The sequence below is a fragment of the Gorilla gorilla genome, chromosome 18 (assembly GCF_029281585.2).
Source record: "Gorilla gorilla gorilla isolate KB3781 chromosome 18, NHGRI_mGorGor1-v2.1_pri, whole genome shotgun sequence".
In the NCBI taxonomy this organism is placed as follows: domain Eukaryota; kingdom Metazoa; phylum Chordata; class Mammalia; order Primates; family Hominidae; genus Gorilla; species Gorilla gorilla.
Window position 1 is genome coordinate 8,366,746 of NC_073242.2, and position 23,889 is coordinate 8,390,634.

At 48.1% G+C, this 23,889-nt stretch overlaps 1 protein-coding gene across 11 annotated transcripts in view; it reads right to left on the reverse strand.

The window, feature by feature from the left end:
- The window catches only part of ANKS3 (ankyrin repeat and sterile alpha motif domain containing 3), a 35,499-nt gene extending 11,738 nt beyond the window's left edge, over window positions 1–23,761 (reverse strand). The window contains exons 1-7 of one of the 11 annotated variants that reach the window (XM_063699478.1): window positions 23,522–23,708; window positions 20,885–20,952; window positions 19,363–19,534; window positions 16,348–16,546; window positions 16,028–16,149; window positions 14,121–14,202; window positions 3,270–3,405 (exon numbers count right to left, since the gene is read on the reverse strand). In XM_063699478.1, the coding sequence (XP_063555548.1) occupies window positions 3,270–3,405; window positions 14,121–14,202; window positions 16,028–16,149; window positions 16,348–16,546; window positions 19,363–19,532 (709 nt within the window). In that variant the 5' untranslated portion in view covers window positions 19,533–19,534; window positions 20,885–20,952; window positions 23,522–23,708. Of the gene's footprint in view, window positions 1–3,269; window positions 3,406–3,732; window positions 4,217–6,678; window positions 6,790–14,120; window positions 14,203–16,027; window positions 16,224–16,347; window positions 16,547–19,362; window positions 19,535–20,884; window positions 20,953–23,521 lie in introns of those variants that run through there. The other 10 variants (XM_055365181.2, XM_019012139.3, XM_063699477.1 and 7 more) reach the window with 10 other exon arrangements.
- Between the last annotated feature and the right edge of the window lie 128 nt (window positions 23,762–23,889).

Here is a 23,889-nt window from a genome sequence, read left to right on the forward strand (position 1 = left end):
ACTCCTGGGTGAAGGAGAAAATATAAATAAAAATTACAGAATTTCTAAAAATAACAAGGAAAGTATTAAATACAGAACCCCCAGAATACACTTAAAGCAGCAATCAGCAAAAATTCACAGCCTCTAACATTTAGCAACAAAAGGGAAACAAAGAAAATGAAAGAAATTTCCAACTCAAAAAACTAGAACAACAAAGTAAGCCAAAGAAAAATAAAAGCAGAAATTAAACAGAAAATCAGTAGGTCTCATTAATAAATCAAAATCCGATGGGTTTTTCTTGTTTTTCCACTAAACAGACAAAGTACTAGCATTTAACTTAAGAAAAAAAGGAAGAGGCTGCACACGGTGGCTCACACCTGTAATTCTAGCAGTTTGGGAGGCCGAGGTGGGCGGATCACGAGGTGAGGAGATCGAGACCATCCTGGCTAACACAGTGAAACCCCGTCTCTACTAAAAATACAAAAAAAATTAGCCAGGTGTGGTGGTGGGCACCTTGTAGTCCCAGCTACTCGAAAGGCTGAGGCAGGAGAATCGCTTGAACCTGGGAGGCGGGGGTTGCAGTGAGCCGAGATCGCGCCACTGCACTCCAGCCTGGGTGACAGAGTGAGACTCTGTCTCAAAAAAAAAAAAGAACAAATACAAATATTCAAAATAAGAAGTGATGCCGGGCGCAGTGGCTCATGCCTATAATCTCAGCACTGTGGGAGGCTGAGGTGGGAGGATCGCTTGGGCCCAGGAGTTTGAGAACAGCCTGGGCAACATACTGAGACACTGTCTCTATTTTTTTTAATAGAAGAAATTTTTGCCGGGTGCAGCGGCTCATGCCTGTAATCCCAGCACTTTGGGAGGCCGAGTCGGGCGGACCACCTTATGTCGGGAGTTCGAGACCAGCCTGACCAACATGGAGAAACCCCGTCTCTCCCAAAAATGCAAAATTAGCTGGACGTCGTGGCACATGCCTGTAATCCCAGCTACTAGGGAGGCTGAGGCAGGAGAATCGCTTGAACCTGGGAGGCGGAGGTTGCAGTGAGCCAAGATCATGCCATTGCACTCCAGCCTAGGAAACAAGAGCAAAACTGCATCTCAAAAAAAAAAAAAATTAAAAAATATAAGAAATGAGATCCAGCAATTCCACTACTGGGTATTTATCCAAAAGAAAGGAAATCAGTATACCAAAGAGATGTCTACACCCTCATGTTTACTGCCGCAGTATTCACAGTAGCCTAGACAGAGAATCAACCTGTGTCCATCAGTGGATGAACGAAGACAGAAAATGAGTTTATATACACAATTGAATATTATTCAGACATAAAGAATGAAATCTGATCATTTGTGGCAGCATGAATAAGCCTGGAAGAGACTATGTTCGGTAAAATAAGCCAGACATAGAAAAGAAAGACAAATGCCAGCTGTTGTGGTGACTCACACTTGTAATCCCAACACTCTGGGAGGCCAAGGCAAGAGGATCACTTGAGCCCAGGAGTTCAAAACCAACCTGGTCAGTATAGCAAGACCCCATCTCTACAAAAAAATAAAAAATTAGCCAGGTGTGGGTGGTAGGTGCCTGTAGTGCCAGCTACTAGGGAGGCTGAGATGGGAGGATCACTTGAGCCCAGGAATTGGAGGCTGCAGTGAGCCAAGATTATGCCACCACACTCCAGCCTGGGTGACAAAGCGAGACCCTGTCTCAAAAACCAAACAAACAACAAAAAAGACTACATGACTACATGATCTCACCCATTTATAAGATTTTTAAAAGCTCATGTCAAACATGTAGAGTAGAATAGTGATTATCAGAGGTTGGGGGTGGGGAGGTAGTGGGAGAGATTGGTCAATAGGTGTAAAATTACAGATCGAAGAAAGAAGTTCTGGTGTTCACAGTAGAGTGACTATACGGAACAACAGCTTATACCTCAAAATAGCTACTAGAAGACATGATTTTAAATGTTCTCACCTCAAAGAAATGATAAATGCTTGAGGTGATGGATAAGCTAATCACCTTAATTTGATCATTACACAGTGTATATATACATGTATCAAAACATCACACACTGTACCCCATAAATATGTAGTTATTTTGTGTCAAGAGACAGAGTTTCGCTCTTGTTGCCTAGGCTGGAGTGCAATGGCACAATCTCGGCTCACCTCAACCTCCGCCTCCCGGGTTCAAGCGATTCTCCCGCCTCAGCCTCCCGAGTAGCTGGAATTACAGGCATGCACCACTACGCCCGGCTAATTTTATATTTTTAGTAGAGATGGGGTTTCTCTATGTTGATCAGGCTGGTCTCGAAGTCCCGACCTCAGGTGATCCGCCCAACTTGGCCTCCCAAAGTGCTGAGATTACAGGCATAAGCCACCGCGCCTGGCCCTGAAACAGAATATTTTAAAAGGAGAAAAAAATTGGCCGGGTGCGGTGGCTCACGCCTATAATCCCAGCACTTTGGGAGGCCCAGGTGGGCAGACCACCTGAGGTAGGGATTTTGAGAAAAAAAAAAAAAGTTTGCAGAAATCCATTGCCTTCAAATGCACTGACAATATGCAGTTAAACGATATAATGACACCACTAAAGAACTTATTCACGTATCCAACCACCACCTGTTCTCCAAAAACCTACTGAAATAAAAAATAAATAGCACTGGGTAATTAATACCCTGAGAGTTGGGGGAAAAGAAGGGCTATAATGATAGGGAAAACCCCATTTACAACAGCAACAAAGATGATCAAACACTTAGGAATAAACTTAAGTCACATGCAAAATGTAGATGAAGAAAAATTTAAAACCCTCCTGCAAGACCCAAAAGTACACTGGAACAAGAAGTCATCCCTTGTTCTTGGATAAGACAACTCAACAACACAAAGATATAGTTAATTTATACATTGTCACAATCTCAGTAAAAATATCAATACTGTTTTTAAGGAGCTAGACAAGTTGATATTCAAGTTCATATAGAAAAATGAACAAGCCATAGCTCAGGAAACTGTGAAAACAGAAAACTAAGAGGGGCCTGCCCCTACTCAGTAGTCAAGCATACTACAGAAAGCCTCTACATTCACAACAGCCTGGTTTTGTACCACTCTCCATCGTAACCATCCTTCTCTCCTGTTAGAGCAGGGGCCTCAACCTTGACATGTAAGCAGCTGGGGGAGGCAGAGCCAAATCTCAGAGAAGGTGGGAGCCGGGGAAGCGGGGGACATCTTTCTCTGCCAGGTCACCTAAAGCTCAAGGCAACCAGAGACCCCAGCAGGGCGCGGCTGGCAGGTGTGGGTACCTGGGCTCCGACAGAGGCTCTTGGGCAGAGAGGGCGAGTAAGTGTCCATCAAGGCCACGATCTTCATGTGTCCGTACTGCTTGGCCAGCATCCGGGCTGTGGCTCCACTGTGGTCTCTCGCGTCCACCTTGACTCCCTGCGAATGTCCGTGAAAGGGGGTTAGGGGCCTCTCCTTCAAAGCACCTGCCCTTCCTGGGCTGCTGGCTGGGAAGACAGAAGGGCATATGCTGGTTTCTGACTGCCTCCCTGTGTGGGAAACATCACATCTGCATGAGAAAGAGGCAGGCTTGTCTGCAGCGCAGCCAAAAGTTTTGCTCTCACTCTCTTCTTAGGGACAAGGATGAGAGGGCCTGGGGGCTGGGGAGTCATCTCCCACGCTCATGACCTCCCTTCCAGGGGGCTGGCAGCCACCATGCGGAGATCCCAGCCTTCACCTTCTGCGCCTGGGCTGTGTCCCACTCACTTCGCTTGTCTTCAAAGAAAGCAGCCTTTTAAACCAGTCAGAATGAAAGCACCATCCTCTGAAGCAGAATTCGTAACTTTGATCCAAAGCTCTATAATGTATTTACAGGTCTTGCAGCGCAACAATTCCACTTCCATGACCCTAAGGAAATAACCCTAAATACAGAAAAGGCTTTAGTGCACAAAGATGTTTGGCACAGGCCGGGTGCGGCGACTCATGCCTGTAATCCCAGCACTTTGGGAGGCCGAGGTGGGCAGATCACGAGGTCAGGAGATTGAGACCATCCTGGCCAACATGGTGAAACCCCGTCTCTACTAAAAATACAAAAATTAGCCGGGCATGGTGGTGGACGCCTATAGTCTCAGCTACTCGGGAGGCTGAGGCAGGAGAATTGCTTGAACCCGGGAAGCGGAGGTTGCAGTGAGCCGAGATCATGCCACTGCACTCCAGCCTGACGACAGAGTGAGACTCTGTCTCAAAAAAAAAAAAAAAAAAAAAAAAAAAAAAAGGATGTTTGGCACAACATATTCACAATAATGAAAACCTACCTAGAGAAAACTTGAATGCTCAGGGGATAAGCAGTCAGTTATGTTATTGCCATAGATGGTGATATTTACAAACAGCTGTATGATCAAGTTGAAAAAGGATCATGGCCAAGTGAGGTGGCTCATGCCTGTAATCCCAGCATTTGACAGGCCAAGGCAGGTGGATCGCTCAGCTCAGGAGTTGGAGAACAACCTGGGCAACACAGCATGAACCCACCTCTACAAGAAAAAAAAACAAACTATAATCAATACAGCATGTTTTTGGTGTCACTGTACACTGTAACTGTCCTTCTCTCCTGTCAGACCAGGCAGCTGGGTGAGGCAGGGAAGCCAGAGCCAAAGCTCAGAGGAGGAGGCGGGACCCCAGAAAGGGGGAGCATCTTTAATAAAAAATTAGCAGGGTGTGGCGGCACATGCCTGTAGTCCCAGCTACTCAGGAGGCTGAGGCAGGAGGATCACTTAAGTCCCAGAGGTTGACGCTGCAGCGAGCTGAGATAGCACCACTGTACTCCAGCCTGGGCAATAGAGCGAGTCCTTGTCTCAAAGAAATAAAAAAGGATCATGATACAAAACTACATATACATTACAACTCCTGCAAAATGAGACCAAAAAAATTACACAGAAAACAATATTGGAAGGTAACATGCCCAAAATGTTGCTATTTTTAAGTTATTTACTATTTTTGATGGGGATTTTTCCAATTTTCCAATCTTCTGTGTTTTTAAAATGTACTACCATAAGCATGTTTGCTTTTTTTTTTTTTTTAATAGGATCTTGCTCTGTTACCCAGGCTGAAGTGCAGCGGCGCCTAAGGAAATAATGCAGGACATACACTACAATTTAGAATTTTCACTGTGGCATTCAGCATAGTGAGAATCAGAAGGAACTTAAAATAAGAGATTAGTGAGCTACGTGAGAGCATATCCAGGAAACAGAGCGCCTCCCACCCATTTACATGGTGGGTGGGAGTACCTGCGGTGACACGGACCAGGGTGCACAAAACATCATTAAGAGAAAAAAGGCACAGCCAGGCGCGGTGGCTTACGCCTGTAATCCCAGCACTTTGGGAGGCCGAGGTGGACGGAGCACAAGGTCAGGAGTTCGATACCAGCCTGGCCAACATGGTGAATCCTCATCTCTACTAAAAATACAAAAAGAAATTAGCCGGGCGTGGTGGCGGGCGCCTGTAGGCCCAGCTACTCCGGGGGGCAGAGGCAGGAGAATCGCTTGAACCCAGGAGCTGGAAGTTGCAGTGAGCCAAGATCGCACCACTGCACTCCAGCCTGGGCGACAAAGGGAGACTCCAACTCAAAAAAAAAAAAAAAAAAAGAATCGCAACCCTTAAGTAGTTTTGCTACCACCCATACTGCAACTGTCTCTCCCGTTAGACCAGGGGGCCTCAACCTTGACCCCCATATGTAGTCGGTGGGGGAGGCAGAGGTGGTCTCTGGGCAGGGATACAGGAAAAAAAACTGTGTTTTCACAAAGTATAAGGAGTTTTAATTTCTAGACTGCCCCCCATCCTACTTTTGACTCTGGTTAAAAATTACCTATGAGACTTTGTGCCTTAAAAAATAATTTATAGGCCGGGCGCGGTGGCTCACGCCTGTAATCCCAGCACTTTGGGGGACCAAGGTGGGCGGATCATACGTCATGAGTTCGAGACCAGCCTGGGCAATGTGGTGAAACCCCGTCTCTACTAAAAAATACAAAAATTAGCCAGGTGTGGTGGTGCGTGCCTGTAACCCAGCTACTCAGGAGGCTGAGGGAGGAGAATTGCTTGAATCCAGGAGGCGGAGGTTGCAGTGAGCTGAGATCGCGCCACTGCACTACAGCCTGGATGACAGAGTGAGATTCCATCTCAAAAAAATAATAAATAATAACAATAATTTATAAGCTGGGCACGGTGGCTCAAGCCTGTAATCCCAGCACTTTGGGAGGCCGAGACGGGTGGATCACCTGAGGTCAGGAGTTCAAGACCAGCCTGGCCAACGTGGGAAAACGTGGTAAAACCCCATCTCTACTAAAAATACAAAAATTAGCCGGGCCTGGTGGCACACGTCTGTAGTCCCAGCTACTCAGGAAGCTGAGGAAGGAGAATTGCCTGAGTCCAGGAGGTGGAGGTTGCAGTGAGCCAAGATCACGCCACTGCACACCAGCCTGGGCAACAGACGAAGCAAGACTCTATCTCAAAAATAAAAAATAAAAATAAAAAATAATTTCTTGGCTGGGCACAGAGGCTCACACCTGTAATCCCAGCACTTTCGGAGGCTGAGGTGGGCGGATCACTTGAGGTCAGGAGTTTGAGACCAGCCTGGCCAACAACCAGCCTGGTCAGGAGTTTGAGACCAGCCTGTATCTACTAAAAACACAAAAGTTAGCTGGGAGTGGTGGCACGCACCTGTAATCCCAGCTACTCAGGAGGCTGAGGCAGGAGAATCGCTTCAACACGGGAGGCAGAGATTGCAGTGAGCTGCTGCACTCCAGCCTGGGCGACAGAGGGCGACTCCATCTCAAGAAAAAAAAAAAAATTCTAGTTTAAGTTTGATAGAAGGAACCCTAAGGTTTTAACCAGAATAAAACAGTAGCCTCTTTACTGTAGGATTTTAACTCGTTATATAATTTTGGTTTTGTTTTTGAGGCAGAATCTCACTCTGTGGCCCACGCTGGATTACACTGGCTCATTGCAACCCTGACCTCCCCAGCTCAAGTGATCCTCCCTTCTCAGCCTCCCTGGGATTACAAACACACACCACAACTGGTTTTTTTTTTTTTTTGAGACGGAGTTTCACTCTGTCACCCAGGCTGGAGTGCAATGGCACAATCTCGGCTCACTGCAACCTCTGCCTTCCAGGTTCAAGTGATTCTCCCGCGTCAGCCTCCCAAGTAGCTGGGACTACAGGGGCACGCCACCACGCCCCGCTAATGGGGTTTCACCATGTTGGCCAGGCTGGTCTTGAACTCCTGACCTCAGGTGATCCACCTGCCTTGGCATCCCAAAGTGCTGGGATTACAGGCATGAGCCACCATGCCTGGCCAATTTTTTTTTTTTTTTTTTTAATGTAGAGACAAGGTCTCACTGTATTGCCCAGACTGGTCTCCAACTCCAGCCTCAAGTGATCTTCCCACTTTGGCCTCTAAAAGTGCTGGGATTACTGGCATGAGCCACTGTGCCTGATGTGAAAATAAATTTTTAACTACTTAGGCTTTAAAAGATTTTTTTTTCCTATTTTATAATGTCCATATTACTAAAGAGACACATGATCAAAATTCATTTTAACATGAAGGTGGGATCAGAAAGTTTAGAAACCCTGGAACAAGACTATCCGGAAGGCACGAATCAACTTTCTCTTAAAGAGAGAGGCCCAGACAGATCCATATCCTCTTCTCCTGACTGAGCTGCTGGGGCTTGGCCCCACTGGCAGAAGGGAAATGGGGGACAAGGAAAGCAGCCACAGCCCTTTCCTCCCCTAGCAAAGAGCACAAGATGCCCAGACTTGCCCCGTTCTCTACCTCCAGAAATGGAGCCCAGCTCTGGAGGGACAGGCTGGGAAACCGGGTGCACTCCCTCCTCTGGCTCCAGGTGGTCTAACTACCGGGTGGCAGGAAGAATGTGGGAGAGAGGAGCTTCCAGTCAGGGCTTGCCCACCAGCATCCCTGGCAGGCAAACCACCCAGGCCATCAGGCCACCTGCTGCCAGTCCTGCCCCATCCCCCCAAGCAGTCACTAAGCAACACTGTGATTATTGATTAAAGTGCTGGAGGAAGAACTCAGTGGTGAGTTCCTGAGTCTGATAATTTTGTGTGACTGGGAAAGAGAACATTTTTGCTTTTAGGAAATACATAATAAAATTCTTACTCTCAGGAAATACATATTTAGGGGAAAAGGGGCATTATGTCACAATTTACATTTAAATGATTCAGAAAACATATGCATGTTATACATAAAGAGACTGATAAGAAAATGAGGTGAAATGTTAACATTTGGGGAATGTGGTAAAGGCATGCAAATTGTTGGCCAAGCACCGTGGCTCCTGCCTGTAATCCCAGCACTTTGGGAGGCCAAGGTGGGAGGACCACTTGCAGCCAGGAGTTTGAGACCAGCCTAAGCAACTTAGTGAGACCCCAACTCTACCAAAAAATCAAATCAGCTAGTGTGATAGCATACGCTTGTGGTCTCAGCTACTCAGGAGGCTGAGTTGCAAGGATCCCTTGAACCTGGGAGGTTGAGGCTGCAACAAACTATGATCGCGCCACTGTGCTCCAGCATGGGCAAACAGAGTGAGACTCTGTCTCAAAAAGAAACAAACATACAATCAAAAATTATAAGAGTACATATCTCTTATGATCTCCAGTTCTACCTTACTTAAAATGACTCTAAACTTACAAGTAGAGGCTCTTTATGGTTCTGGGCTATTGATTCTATGATGTGTCTTAACAAAGTCTAGTTCATGTCAGCAGGATTATCTCTCAAAGAATTATCTGGCCAGGCATGGTGGCTCAGGTCTGTAACTCCAGCACTTTGGGAGGCCAAGGTGGGAAGATTGCTTGACGCCAGGAGTTCAAGACCAGCCTGGGCAACATAGTGAGATTTTTGTCTCTACAAAAAAAAACAGCCCGGCGTGGTGGTGCGTGCCTGTAGTCCCAGCTACTGAGGAGGCTGAGGCAGAAGGATTACTTCAGCCCAGGAGGTTGAGACTGCAATGACCCATGATCAGGCCACTGCACTGTAGTCTGGTGACAAAGCAAGACCCTATATAAAAAAAAAAAAAAAAATACAAAAATAATTATTTGCAGAAAAAGAAACCCAAATGGCCACTAAAGTATAAAGTATTACAGAAAAATAAAAAATAAAACATAAAATTAAGAAATGAAAAGATGCTCAACCTCATCAGAAATCAGAGAAAGGCAAAAATCAAAAGGAGACACTCATCTGACTACGGGAGCCAAAAAGTCTAACATCCTGGCCAGGCACAGTGGCTCACGCCTGTAATCCCAGCACTTTGAGAGGCTGAGGCAGACAGATCATGAGGTGAGGAGTTCAGAGACCAGCCTGGCCAACATGGTGAAACCCTGTCTCCACTAAAAATACAAAAATTAGCTGGATATGGTGGCACACACCTGTAATCCCAGCTACTCGGGAGGCTGAGCCAGGCGAATTGCTTGAGCCTGGGAGTCAGAAGTTGCACTGAGCTGAGATCACACCACTGTACTCCAGCCTGGGGACAGAGCAAGACCCCATCTCAAAAAAAAAAAAAAAAAAAAAAAGGCCAGGCACGGTGGCTCACGCCTGTAATCCCAGCACTTTGGAAGGCCAAGGCGGGCGGGTCACAAGGTCAAGAGATTGAGACCATCCTGGCCAACATGGTGAAACCCTGTCTCTACTAAAAATACAAAAATTAGCTGGGCGTGGTGGCGAGTGCCTACAGTCCCAGCTACTCGGGAGGCTGAGGCAGGAAAATCGCTTGAACCTGGGAGGCAGAGGTTGCAGTGAGCCGAGATAGCGCCACTGCACTCCAGCCTGGGTGACAGAGAGAGACTCCATCTCAAAAAAAAAAAAAGAAGTCTAACACCCTAAGGGGAGGGGTATGAACCAGGACCACTATGGAACAAAGCAAGTTTACACTACCCACTACCGACTGAGATTCACCCACCTCACACAACAAAGACTCTACTTTAAAGAACACATCCTAAGCTGCTGAAGAAATTCCCATATGTGCTTAAAAAGACGTGTAAGAAATGTCAACGGTAGGCCAGGCGCAGTGGCTCATGCCTGTAATCTCAGCACTTTGGGAGGCCAAAGTGGGTAGATCACTTGAGGTCAGGAGTTCAAGACCATCCTGACCAACATGCCGAAACCCTGTCTACTAAAAATACAAAATTAGCTGGGCGTGGTGGCACACGCCTGTAATCCCAGCTACTCAGGAGGCTGAGGCAGGAGAATCGCTTGAACCTGGGAGGCAGAGGTTGCAATGAGCCGAGATTGCGCCACTGCACTCCAGCCAGGGCGACAGAGCGAGACTCCATCTCAAAACAAACAAACAAACAAACAAACTCGGATTCATCCCTACAGGGTATACCATGCCACCATAAAAAAAAAAAAAAGAAAAAAGAGAGAGGCCAGGCACGGTGGCTCACGCCTGTAATCCCAGCACTTTGGGAGACCAAGGTGGGCGGATCACGAGGTCAGGAGATCGAGACCATCCTAGCTAACGCGGTGAAACCCCGTCTCTACTAAAAATATGAAAAATTAGCTGGGCATGGTGGCGGGCGCCTGTGGTCCCAGCTACTCGGGAGGCTGAGACAGGAGAATGGTGTGAACCCGGAAGTCGGACGTTGCAGTGAGCCGAGATCGTGCCACTGCACTCTAGCCTGGGCGACAGAGCAAGACGCCGTCTCAAAAAAAAAAAAAAAAAGAGAGGGGCTGGGTGCGTTGGCTCGTGCCTGTAATCCCAGCACTTTGGGAGACCGAGGCAGGCGAACTGCCTGAGCTCAGGAGTTCAAGACCAGCCTGGGCAACATGGCAAAACCCCATCTCTACAAAAAAAATACAAAAATTGGCTGTGCGTGGTGGCACGCACCTGTAATCCCAGCTACTTGGGAGGCTGAGGCAGGAGGATCACTTGAGACCAGGAGGTCAAGGCTGCAGTGAGCTGAGACTGCACCACTCCACTCCAGCCTGAGTGACAGAGCAAGATCCCATCTCTTTATTTATTTATTTATTTATTTATTTATTTATTTATTTATTTAGAGATAGTCTCACTCTGTCACCCAGGCTGGAGTGCAGTGGCAACATCTTGGCTCATTGCAATCTCTGCCTCCCAGGTTCAAGTGATTCTCCTGTCTCAGCCTCCCAAGTAGCTGGGATTACAGCGTCAGCCACCTGTATTTTGTATTTTTGTATTTTTAGTAGAGGCGGGTTTCACCACCTTGGCCAAGCTGGTCTCAAACTCCTGACCTCAAGTGATCTGTCTGCCTTGGCCTCTCAAAGTGCTGGGATTACAGGAGTGAGACAATGCACCTGGCCCTGTCTCTTTATACACCAATATAGAAAAATCTTCACAATTAAGTTTTTAAAAAAACGCAAGATGGGAGCAGCTGCACATGGGGCAGGACCATGAGCATGTGTAGGTGTATTCCCAGAGTCGCCCGTGGGGAGGGTGCCAAGGAGACGCAGGCAGGGTGGGGGACAGGCCTGCGGTGCACCCACCTTCTGGTCTGCATGTGTACCACGTGCATGTTCTGTCCCAAAATTCTTTGTTAAAAAGAGATACCATGTGAATTTTTCACTATTTAAGAAATTCCCACCAATAAGTGAGAAAAAACCAAACTATCCAATAGAAAATTGGGCAATAAACATAGACAGCTCGTAAGAGAAATACAAATGGCCAGCCGGGCACAGTGGCTCACACCTGTAATCCCAGCACTTTGGGAGGCCAGGGCGGGCAGATCATGAGGTCAGGAGATCGAGACCATCCTGGCTAACACGGTAAAACCTTGTCTCTACTAAAAATACAAAAAATTAGCCGGGATTTTTTGTATTTTTAGTCCCAGCTACTCGGGAGGCTGAGGCAGGACAATCTCTTAAACCTGGGAGGTGGAGGTTGCAGTGAGCTGAGATCATGCCACTGTACTCCAGCCTGGGCAACAGAGTGAGACTCAGTCTCAAAAAAAAAAAAAAAAGAAATACAAATGGCTAAGAAATCAATTTAAAAATGTTCAACTGGCTGGGCGCAGCGGCTTACGCCTGTAATCCTAGCACTTTGGGAGGCTAAGGTGGGCAGATTGCCTGAGTTCAGGAGTTCAAGAGCAGCCTGGGCAACATGGTGAAACCTCATCTCTACTAAAATACAAAAAATTAGCCAGGTGTGCAGGCGTGTGCCTGCAGTCCCAGCTACTCGGGAGGCTGAGGCAGAAGAACTGCTTGAACTTGGGAGGTAGAGGTTGCAGTGAGCCGAGATCACGCCACTGCACTCCAGCTTTCCAGCCTGGGCGACAGAGCACAAGACTTCTGTCTCCAAAAAAAAAAAAAAAAAAAAAAAAAAATTTCAACTACTCTAACAAGGACAAACTAAAATGAGACGCCACAATTCACCCGCCAGATTGACAAAAGGTTGACTGACATCAGGACTGGTGAGGACATGAGAAAATGGACACCTTTGTCTATGACTGGTGGGCAGGACAACACACAACCTTGGTAGTGGGAATTCATCAGAACCGCCTGCACTTCCCCCCATTGGGTTTAACAGCCTTATAAAGATATAATCCACCTACCAACAAGTCACCCACTTACAACATACAATTCAATGGCTTCTCGTATATTCACAGTTGTTCAACCATCACCACAAACAATTTTAGCACATTTTTATCACCCCAATCTTCCCATTCCCCAAGACCCAGGAAACCACTCATCTATTTTCTGTCTATGTATTTGCTTATTCTGGACATTTCCTATGAGTGAAATCACCTAGTGTGTGGCCTGTTGTGTCTGGCTTCTTTCACTGAGCCTAATGTTTTCCTTTTCTTTTTCTTTCTGAGGCAGGATCCACTCTGTGACCCAGAATGGAGTGTGGCGGCGCAATCATAGCTCAGTGCAACCTCCAACTCCAGGGCTGAAGCGACCCTCTGGCCTCAGCCTCCCAAAGTGTTGGGATTACCGGCGTGCGCCACCGCACCCAGCCCAGCCTAACGCATCAGGGTTCACCCATGCTGCAGCATGCAGCAGTACTGCATTACTTTGTAGGGCCGAATAATACCCTGCTATACAGATATATATTTTGTTTATCAATTCCTCAGTAGATGGACTTGTGGGTTTTTCTACTTTTTGGCAATTAGGAATAATACTGCTATGAATATTTATGTACAAGGTTCTGTGTGGACAGGCTTGCACCTGTGATCCCAGCACTTTGGGAGGCTGAGGTGATCGCTTGAGCTCAGGAATTCAAGAGTAGCCTGCACAACATACTGAGACCCCCAACTCTACCAAAAAAAAAAAAATTAAATAATTAGCCGGGGCATGGTAGCATGCACCTGTAGTCCCAGCTACTTGGGGGCTGAGGCAGGAGGATCGCTTGAGCCCAGGAGATTGAAGCTGCAGTGAGCCACGATCTCGCCACTGAACTCCAGCCTGGGATACAGGGCAACACCATGTCTCAAAAAAATAAATTAATAAAATAAAACAGAAATACAATATACAGAAATAACTGCAAATGTATTAAAGGTATGTGTAAAAGGATATTCCCGGAGCACTGTTTATAATTGCAAAATGTTAAAAACTAAGTTTCTACTAATAAGAAATTCATTAAATTAACTGAGGCAGATTGTACACGGAATACTGTACAAAGATAAGATGTCTGTAAGATGTCTCTAAGTTACAGAGTATACGTAGAATCCCACTTTGTTTAAAACACAAAGCAATGTGCACACACTTGCCTACAGACACATCTTTCCACAGCAGAGGAAAAGTCCTAGGGCAGCTCTTTCTCAAACCAAGTTGGCATCAGGGAGGTTGAAAAAGAGAGGAAGATCTCTGCCTTCTTATTCTATATAATTTTTCTAAGTGACAGGATTATGAGTGCTATTTACTTTTAAAATATTTTTCCATAATTTTCAGATAGTATTTTCAAAATTATTACAGGAATAGGTGTCTATTTCTACTCACCACTGTATCCTTAATGCCTAAGCACCACTCAACACCGGGCGTCCATAGATAATGAAAATGTGTTGAATAAATGAATGAAAGTTATTTCTGTGCAAAGGAAAATTCTGTAACAGCTTATACTTCAGTAATATGATTCCTCATTTGCTGTGACTACATTACATGCTAATAATCAGGGTCACTTACGTGATTCAGAAAATACTGCACGATTATCTCATGGCCAGCAGCAGCTGCTTCCATCAAGGGAGTAAATCCACATATCGGCTCCCTGCAAGACGTGGGCCACAGTCAGATGATTGGCAGAGACAAGTTCCGCCAGGCAAAAACTCCCTGCTGAAGATAAACCCTGGGCAGTGCACGAGTCACCGATCCCTAAGTGTAGAACACTGTCCCTTTCCAGAATTAACAGGTGAGATGAGAACAGTGAATATAACACATCAGCTCCATTTACTCTTCTGGTGTCTGTCCCCAGGGCTGGTCTTTGTCCTAAAGACAGATGTCTGCCTATCATCCCACCTGTTGGCTATTCCCACCTGCTACCTCTGAAATCTCCACCTCAATCAAATTCAAAAAGCTGTTCTAATTCCTCACAGAAAGCCAACGTCTCCCATCCATTCATCCAAATCCTGGCTTCAAGTTCAATGTCCTCCATGAACCCACTCTGAAAAGCTCAAGTACTAATGATCTAAGCTATCTTTGCCACGCTTAGCTCCTGAAGCTTGCTTTTCATGCTTGGTTACGCTAACTCGGCACTGTCTTCAGAGAGCTTCCAAATCCCTCCTTGTCTCATGTTCGTTTGGAAGTCAGGAACCATGCATGGGAAATGCTGGTTTTCATCCATCTTAAGACACACAGTGTTCATATTTTAACATCTCTCAAGTCAGAAAACATCTTTAAATCAACAGGCAAGTTGAATGTTAATTAGTAGCATATTTTTTCTTTCTTAGTGGCATACAAAATTATCAGGCGTCTTAGAATGGATGACAGCCAGGGTGGGTGCTGCATTGGTACCCGCTGCGTTTGTTCAAAGGTGATTATTATCATGACAAGCTTTAGACAACAATCCCACTTCCAACTTATAAAACTCATGACTGGTTTTTCATTTGTTTTTGAGACAGAGTTTTGCTCTTGTTGCTCAGGCTGGAGTGCAGTGGCGCGATCTCAGCTCACTGCAACCTCTGCCTTCTGGTTTCAAGTGATTCTCCTGCCTCAGACTCCCGAGTAGCTGGGATTACAGGCACCAGCCACCACGCCCAGCTAATTTTTGTATTTTTAGTAGAGACGGGGTTTCACCATGTTGGCCAGACTGGTCTCGAACTCCTGACCTCATGATCCGCCCGCCTTGGCCTCCCAAAGTGCTAGGATTACAGGTGTGAGCCACCGCGCCCGGCCAAAACTCATGACTGTTGTTTTTGTTTTTTTTTTTTTGAGATGGAGTCTTGCTCTGTCACCCAGGCTGGAGTGCAGTGGTGCAATCTCGGCTCACTGCAAGCTCCACCTCCCGGGTTCACACCATTCTCCTGCCTCAGCCTCCCGAGTAGCTGGGACTACAGGCGCCCACCACCATGCCCAGCTAATTTTTTCGTATTTTTAGTAGAGATGGGGTTTCACCATGTTAGCCACGATGGTCTCGATCTCCTGGCCTCGTGATCTGCCTACCTCGGCCTCCCAAAGAGCTGGGATCACAGGCGTGAGCCACCACGCCCGGCCTCATGACTGTTTCAAAGCATCACCTCACCTCATCCATACAAAAAGCAAGAAAATGGAAGGAATTTGCATGTAATGTATGACATTTAAATGCCATTCAGTATGTTAGGCCCCTGGCATACAATAAAACATGTAATTCTTACAACTGTATGACCCAGGTGGGTTTCAGATAAAGAAAAGAAAGCTGAGAGGGCTTGAAGAGATGCATCTCACAGATGTACGAAAAGGCCTGTGCCTGGAAGGACTCTGGTCCTACCCCTCATCTTGAGCCTCTCGTGCCGAAGCAGGGTGGCCCTAAACTCTGGTTAGCTGCCTCCAGAGCCACCCTCCTTAGAGTCAGATGACACCTAGGCCACTCCTGTGGCCACTAAAGATGTGGCAATCACCTCACGTTGGCATTGGCTCCACTGTCCAAGAGGAACCTGACCATGTGCTGGTGCCCGGCGCTGGTACAGTGGAAGAGGGCTGTCCAGCCCTGGATGTCTTTCATTTCTAGCTCTGCACCTTGCTTCAAGAGAACACAGAACGTGCGTTACGGCCTCATCTCCTCTGCGTGGGGCGGGCGCCCTCCAGGCGGCCATGCTGCAAGAATCAGAAGTGATTACAAGAGCACACACGAACACCGTGGCCTGCAGTGGTTCGCATCTCTGTCAGGGTGGCCACGGAGCCCCTCAGGTTTCTGGGCCTGAGTTCCCTCGTAGCTCACCTGGAGAAGAAAGTAGGCGATGCTCTCGTTGCCACAGCTGGAGGCCAGCATCAGTGGAGTCTGCCCTTCTGGGGTCGGCACATTCACACTCACCCCCGCCTCAAGCAGCAGGTGCACGATTGTGTCGTGGCCAATGTAGGAGGCATACATCAGCGGGGTCCAGCCACCACCATTCTTCTTATTCAAATCTAACTCTCTCCTAAACAAACGCAAGATATGCTAGACATGGCCAGCCGCCTCGCATGTGGGGTTCACCAAAGCTGGTGGCGAGGCTAGGCCAGGCAGGATGAGTTGACAGGAAGCAGAAGTTATCTGCCACCCTGGACGTTGTGGGGATTGGGGGCAGGCAGGCAGAGAAATGCTGACAGTTGCTCGTACACTGCCTTGTGAGGCCCTGAGCCTTCGTCTCCTTGCTCTGATTTCGCATCCTCCTAGCCCAAGGCCAGCTATTTCTTTCACACCACCAGATAGGCAGATGGCACTCAACCAGGGAATATGTGGCAATGTGTGAAGGCATTTTTGGTTCTCACAACTGGGCAGGGAAGGGCTGCTGGCATTTAGCAGGTGGAGGCCAAGGCTGCCGCTAAACATCCCACAGTGTCCAGGACAGCCCCCACAGCAAAGAATGATCCAGCCTGGATTGTCAACACAGCCACAGTTGAAAAACCCTGACCACCACAGGCCTGGCATCTACTAGCCCACTGCTGGGTGGAGAGGAGCAGTGAGGAAAGAAGGGACTCCACCGTGGACAAGTCCCACCGCCACTGATTCATCCTTTGTCACCTCACCCTGAAGAAACATTCTTGAAAAATCTGTGACCAAAGAATCCCATCTTTCTCACTGATTTCTGTTAAAATTCTGGCAGTGCATTTTCCCATGGGAAAAAACTGTGGGCTTCCTAGCTGCGACTTTGGGGTTGGGACAAGGGAGTCACATTTAAAATAATGCCCACTTGCATGGTTACCTGGGACCCTACATGGTTAACGCCCACAGGCCTTCCTTCCCTTCCCCAGTTCTTGCCTGCAGAGGGGATAACAACTGGTGACTGAACCCCAGGATCTGTCCCTTTTATGGGATTCACTTTTTTGTTGTTTTTTTGAGACAGAGTCTCGCTCTGTCGCCCAGGCTGGAGTGCAGTGGCGCGATCTCGGCTGACTGCAAGCTCCGCCTCCCAAGTTCACGCCATTCTCCTGCCTCAGCCTCCCAAGTAGCTGGGACTACAGGCGCCCGCCACCACGCCCAGCTAATTTTTTGTATTTTTAGTAGAGATGGGGTTTCACCGTGTTAGCCAGGATGGTCTCGATCTCCTGACCTCGTGATCCACCCGCCTTGGCCTCCCAAAGTGCTGGATTACAGGCGTGAGCCACCGCACCCGGCCGGGATTCACAAATTAGACCACAGCAGGCAACTACCTTCCATTGCCTGGCAGCCCTCAGTGACTCTGGGATGCACACCTGGGCAGCCATTCCAGAAGGTCCTGATACCAGGGTTCAGTGGCAGCCCCTGGCCAGGGGAGCTGCATGGAGATGCCTCTGCAGTAGGGCTCGAATGCACCCAGCTCGTCCTAACACTACCTTCCTTTACACAACAGCAGAGCGTCTCTCTGGGGCTCTCTCACCACTCCTCGTTCAGCCCCACCCCTCCCTTCTGATGCCCCCAGCTCCCCTCAGGCCCCATCCTGTGCTTACTGTCAGCAAGCCTCCACCTCAGCTAGTGTCGAAATCCCATCACAACACAAACGCCTCCCCCAGCTCCTCTGTGGAGCGGTTCTGGACTCTGCATCTTAACAGGACACCCAAAGACTTAAGAGCCTGAGAATTCCAAACGTGACCCTGTGAGGGGCCGTACTGACTGCATACCCAGCTGCCTATGCCTAGAGCCTCCTGTGGAGGGAGCGCAACAGACCACCCTGTACCAAGGTGCACCAGCACTCCATGGGCTGGGTATGTCTAAGTGAGGGCCACAACGTGGGAACCGGAGACCTGGGGCTTCAGCAATGCTTTGCTTTGGCTCACTGGGAACTGGAAGAGGCACGCAGAGAGAGGGAGAGAGGTCGCTGCACCACAATATCAAATGAGAACCAGGAGACAGAGTTAGGCTGTGTGTGGAACATAAGGGGGTGGAAGTGAGGAGACGACCCTTTTCCAAAAACAAGATGATCACATCCTACTATGGGCAAGATGCAGCCATGGACCCTGCCAGGGGCTTTTTATTGTCTCTAACTGTTGTACACAGATTAGCAAAGGGCAGGTGGGCAGTGACGTCAGGAGGTCATTCCCCAGAGGCACTAAAAGCCCAGCCTCTCTCCTCCTCCATGGCAGAAGCTAGAGGGGAACAGGGATCACAGGGATCGAAGGAACCCTCCGGGAAAAGAAGGCCAGGGATCACTTTCTTTTTTCTTTTTTTTGTTTTTGAGACAGAGTCTCACTCTGTTGCCCAGGCTAGAGTGCAGTGGCGCAATCTCAGCTCACTGCAACCTCCACCTCCCGGGTTCAAGCGATTCTCCTGCCTCAGCCTCCTGAGTAGCTGGGATTACAGGTACATGCCACCACACCCAGCTAACTTTTATATTTTTAGTAGAGATGGGGTTTCATCATGTTATCCAGAATGGTCTCAAACTCCTGACCTCAAGTGACCCGCCCATCTCAGCCTCCCAAAGTGCTGGAATTACAAGTGTGAGCCACCACGCCAGGCCATCACTTTCTGTCTTTATTTTTATTTTGCTTGTTTGTTTGGGCATTTCTGCAATTAGTGAATAAAATTAGTCTGGTTAAAGAATGACTGTTTATAAGCTTCTGATCAAAGTTTACTCCCTCTTTTTCTTCCTAGGAATAAAAACTGCCTCTTTGTCAGGGCCCAGCATCAATACTTACTGACAGCTGCCTGAGATAAGCAGGTTAACCTATTCTACACGCATTAAACATCCACAACTGTGTGCAAAGCCCCATCACGTGGGATCCGAAGCCATCACTGCGCTGCTCAAAATGTGAGAGGAAGTTCCCCGAGATCTCTTACCGCTGCACACACTCCTTCACCACTTCATACTGGCCAATGGAAGCAGCTGTGTGAAGATCCAGGGGGACATCCAGCTCCTCCCGGCTGACCTGTGTCCCGAGCCCGTGCCACATGGACAAGCTGCGGTTCAGGAGTTCCGGCTCGCTGGCTTCATCGCTGAGCTCGGACATCACTGAGGAGGAAGGCCCAAGGGTTAGATATTTCCTGGCTGGTTGTTCCAGGGCATGAAACAGGCTGGTCCTGCCCCTGCTACACCACTGCACTAGCAGACTGATAACCCAATGCAGTCCACCCTGGGAGTAACTCAGACAAATTCATTTGCTGAAATAATGTATGCTTTGGGCAGTCCCATCCATGCTAAATCTGGTGAGCCTGCTACCACACCAGGAAAGAGGAGCACATATGGTGAGGCATTAACTGTGGAGTACCTGCTCCTCCTTCCAACCGCAGGCACAAGGTAAAAGAGAATTCTCCACCAACTCTAGGAACCCGACAACCTCTTGGATGGGCAGTGAAGAAATGCTAATTGGGTTGTTTAACCCAATCAGTTCCTTGATGTGGTGGGGAAGAACCCTGGATTTGGGGTTTGATCAAAATTCAGCTTGGACCGGGTGCGGTGGCTCACACCTGTAATCCCAGCACTTTGGGAGGCCAAGGTGGGCAGATCACTTGAGGTCAAGAGTTCAAGACCAGCCTGGGGAACATGGTGAAATCCCGTCTCTACTAAAAATACAAAAATTAGCTGGGCATGAAGGCCAGCTACTGGGGAGGCTGAGGTAGGAGCATCACTTGAACTGAGGAGGCGGAGGTTGCGGTGAGCCAAGATCACGCCATTGCACTCCAGCCTGGGAAACAGAGCAAGACTTTGTCTCCAAAAACAAAACAAAACAAAACAACAAAAAAGCAGCTCTGCTACTTAGCAACTCCAATCCCTAGTGCCTCACTGTCTAACGGGGACATATCTAAAAAGGCTGCTATCATGATACATAAAAGAATGGATAAACAAACGGTGGCACATCCATATAATGGATGCTACTCAGCATTAAACACAAGGATCCAACAGTTGACATGCAACACATGAATGAATTTCAAATGCTTTACGCTAAATGGAGGAAGCCTGCCTACTGTGTAATTTCACTTACATGACATTCTGGAAAAGGCAAAATTAAAGGGTTGGAGGTTGGGGCAGAGAGGGAATTTGGGGGACGATAGACCTGTATGACTGTGATGGTGGATCTGTGACTCCATGCCTTTATGAAACCACAGAACTGAACACCAAAATGAATTATGTAAATTTTATTTATTTTTTTGAGACAGTCTCGCTCTGTTGCCCAGGCTGGAGTGCAGTGGCATGATTTCAGCTCACCGGAACCTCTGCCTCCTGGGTTTAAGGGCTTCTTGAGCCTCAGCCACCTGAATAGCTGAGATTACAGGTGTGCGCCATCATGTTAGGCTAATTTTTGTATTTTTAGTAGAGACGGGGGTTTCACCATGTTGGCCAGGCTGGTCTCGAACTCCTCACCTCAGGTGATCCACACGCCTCAGCCTCTCAAAGTCCTGGAAATATAGGCGTGAGCTACTGCACCTGACCTGTAAATTTTAAATATAAATTAATTTTTCTGGAATGGTTATGAAATTGAAAATTTCAAAAAAGTAAAAATAAATTTTTCAGAAAAAAATAGAAAGCAATTCCCCAACAGAGAAACCAGGATGTGACTGGTGGCACGCAGCAACCGTCAACTGAATAGGAATCCACTTAGGCATCCTTTGAAGAGAGAGCTATGGGGGGAAATATAACAGGCCGGTGAACTGGTGGGGTAACACTTTCCCCAAGATGGGCCTACATGGGTAACGGCACACCAGGAATCCCCAAATCAAGGCAAAGTCATCAGCTTCCTAGTAGAATCCTTAGGTACAAGAGTGCCAGGAAACAAGGGTAGGAAAGGGAGCAAAGGCGAAAACAAAGGCCTTGTCAGGTTGTGATGACCTACAGGTGCTATGGTAGTTAATAGATGCGATGAGGACCTCAGTTTCTACTAAAGAATGCTTCCAAATCCCAGGTGACAGCCAAGATGGCTAAAGAAACAAGCCACCAATGTGGGAGATGAACACTTCACAGGCCCTTGGTGAAGGGTGTGTGTAGGTGCGGTGGGGCAAGCAAAGCCCTCCTTCCTGGAGCCACCACCTCTTCAGCTAGCAGAGCCCAAGATCGTGCAGTGCCCTTCCCTCACTTTGCAGGTGAGAATCCCACCCTAACAGCCCTGGCCAACGAAGCCTGGATAAGAAACCAAACGAGCTGAGGGTCAGTTCAGAGTCCCTTCCATACCTCCCTCAAGCCTTCACTGGGCATGTCTCTTCCACGCCAAAGGCCTCCTGCAGGGTGAGGCCGTGTTCTCTATTTACTGGAGACTTGCATATCTGACATCCCCAGAGGTCTGAAGGACAATGAGAACCAGACCAAGCGTGACGGACCACTTGAGGCCAGGAGTTCGAGACCAGCCTGGCCAAAATGGTGAAATCCCATCTTTACTAAAATTACAAAAATTAGGTGGGTGTGGTGGTGGGCGCCTGTAGTCTCAGTACTCAGGAGGCTGAGGCAGGAGAATCGCTTGAGCCTGGGAGGCGATTGCAATGAGCCGAGATCAAGCCACTGCACTCCAGCCTGGGCAACAGAGCGAGATTCTGTCTCAAAAAAAAAACCAAAAAACAAAAAAACACTAAAGTGAAAACTAAAATGTCCCATCCCGAGTGGTGTGGTGTAAAGTAGCATTAGAGATAAGACATTTTAGTTTTCATTCAACTTTTTGGTTCTGTCCATTCTGAAAATGCTAAGTATCTGTTACCTTTACAATGAATCCTAAAGAAAATGTGGTACTTAGACACAATGGAGTACTATTCAGCCATAAAAAAAGAATGAGATCCTATCATTTGCAAAAACATGGATGGAAGCGGAGATCGTTATGTTTAGTGAAATAAGCCAGGCACAGAAAGATAAATATTGCATGTTCTCACTTATTTGTGGTTATCTAAAAATCAAAACAATTGAACTCATGGACATAGAAAGTAGAAGGATGGTCACTTCTACTGTAACCAAGGCTGGGAAGGGTAGTGGAGGGTGGGGATGCTTAATGGATACAAAAAAAATAGAATGAATAAGATATAGTATTTGATCAAGCCACTGCACTCCAGCCTGGGCGACAGAGCGAGACTCCGTCTCAAAAAAATATATATATATATATATCTAGTATTTCACCGCACAACAGGGTGACTATAGTCAATATAATCTAATTGCACATTTTATTTATTTATTTTTTTGAGACAGAGTCTCACTCTGTTACCCAGGCTAGAGTGCAGCGGTGTCATCTCGGCTCAATGCAACCTCCGCCTCCTGGGTTCAAGCGATTCTCCTGCCTCAGCTTCCCGAGTAGCTGAGATTACAGGTATGAGCCACCATGCCAGGCTAGTTTTCGTATGTTTAGTAGAGATGAAATTTCCCCATGTTGGCCAGGCTGGTCTCGAATCCTTGACTTCAGGTGATCCGCCCGCCTTTGCCTCCCAAAGTGCTAGGATTACAGGCGTGAGTGAGCCACCGCGCCCGGCTGCACATTTAAAAATAACTCAAAGAGTATAATCACATTGTTTGTAACACAAAGGATAAATGCTTGAAGGGATGGAGACCCCCATTTTACATGTGATTATTACGAACTGCATGCCTGTATCAAAATCTCATATACACCATAAATATATACACCTACTACGTACCCACAAAAATTAAAAATTTTTTAAAAATCTTATCAAATGTGATGCTGGTGGTAACTGTCACGCCTACAGAGGAGGTCTGCGAAAGCACCCAGGCACCCCCTCTCGCCCCGTGGAACCGCATCGCAAAGGTAGCTCACTGGCCCCGGGGCGGGTCCCTGGCCGACAAATCCGTAACTCACAGCAGTGACGCTTCCCGACGCCCCCCGGCCACATCCCCACAGGAACGCTACGGCGCACAGGGCATTACTGTCCCCCCACCACAACCACATAAAGAAAATGTGGGGGCTCCGTCCTCCAGTCACGCGGCGAGCAAGTGCAGCGCGGGACGCCCGAGCGCCGGGTCTAGGCGGGCTGCAGGTGCCGGCAAGTGCTGGGGCCGGGCCGCCGCGGAACCCACCTGTGCTGGGCCTCAGGCCTTGCGCCGCCCTCGGGCTGCCGTCGCCAACCCCCCAAACAGCTCGCCGCCACGCTCCCTCGCCGGGCCACCGCCCCCGGCACCCGCCCCGGAAGTAGTTGCGGGAGGGCGCGGAGCACGCCGGGAAGCTCGCGGGTCGGCACCGGGACAGCTCCCGGGCGCCGTGCAATGCACACGTCCCGCACCCGGACCTTCCGGTCAGCTTCCCGGCTCGCTGTCTGATGCCCGCGGTAGCCAATAAGCTAGTGGTGTTTGTCCTGCTCCGCCCCCGCCCTCCAGGGGAACCAATGCCATTGCAGGAGAGGCAGGACGCGCAAAGGCCCGAAAGAGGAGCGGGGCGGGGTGGGGGG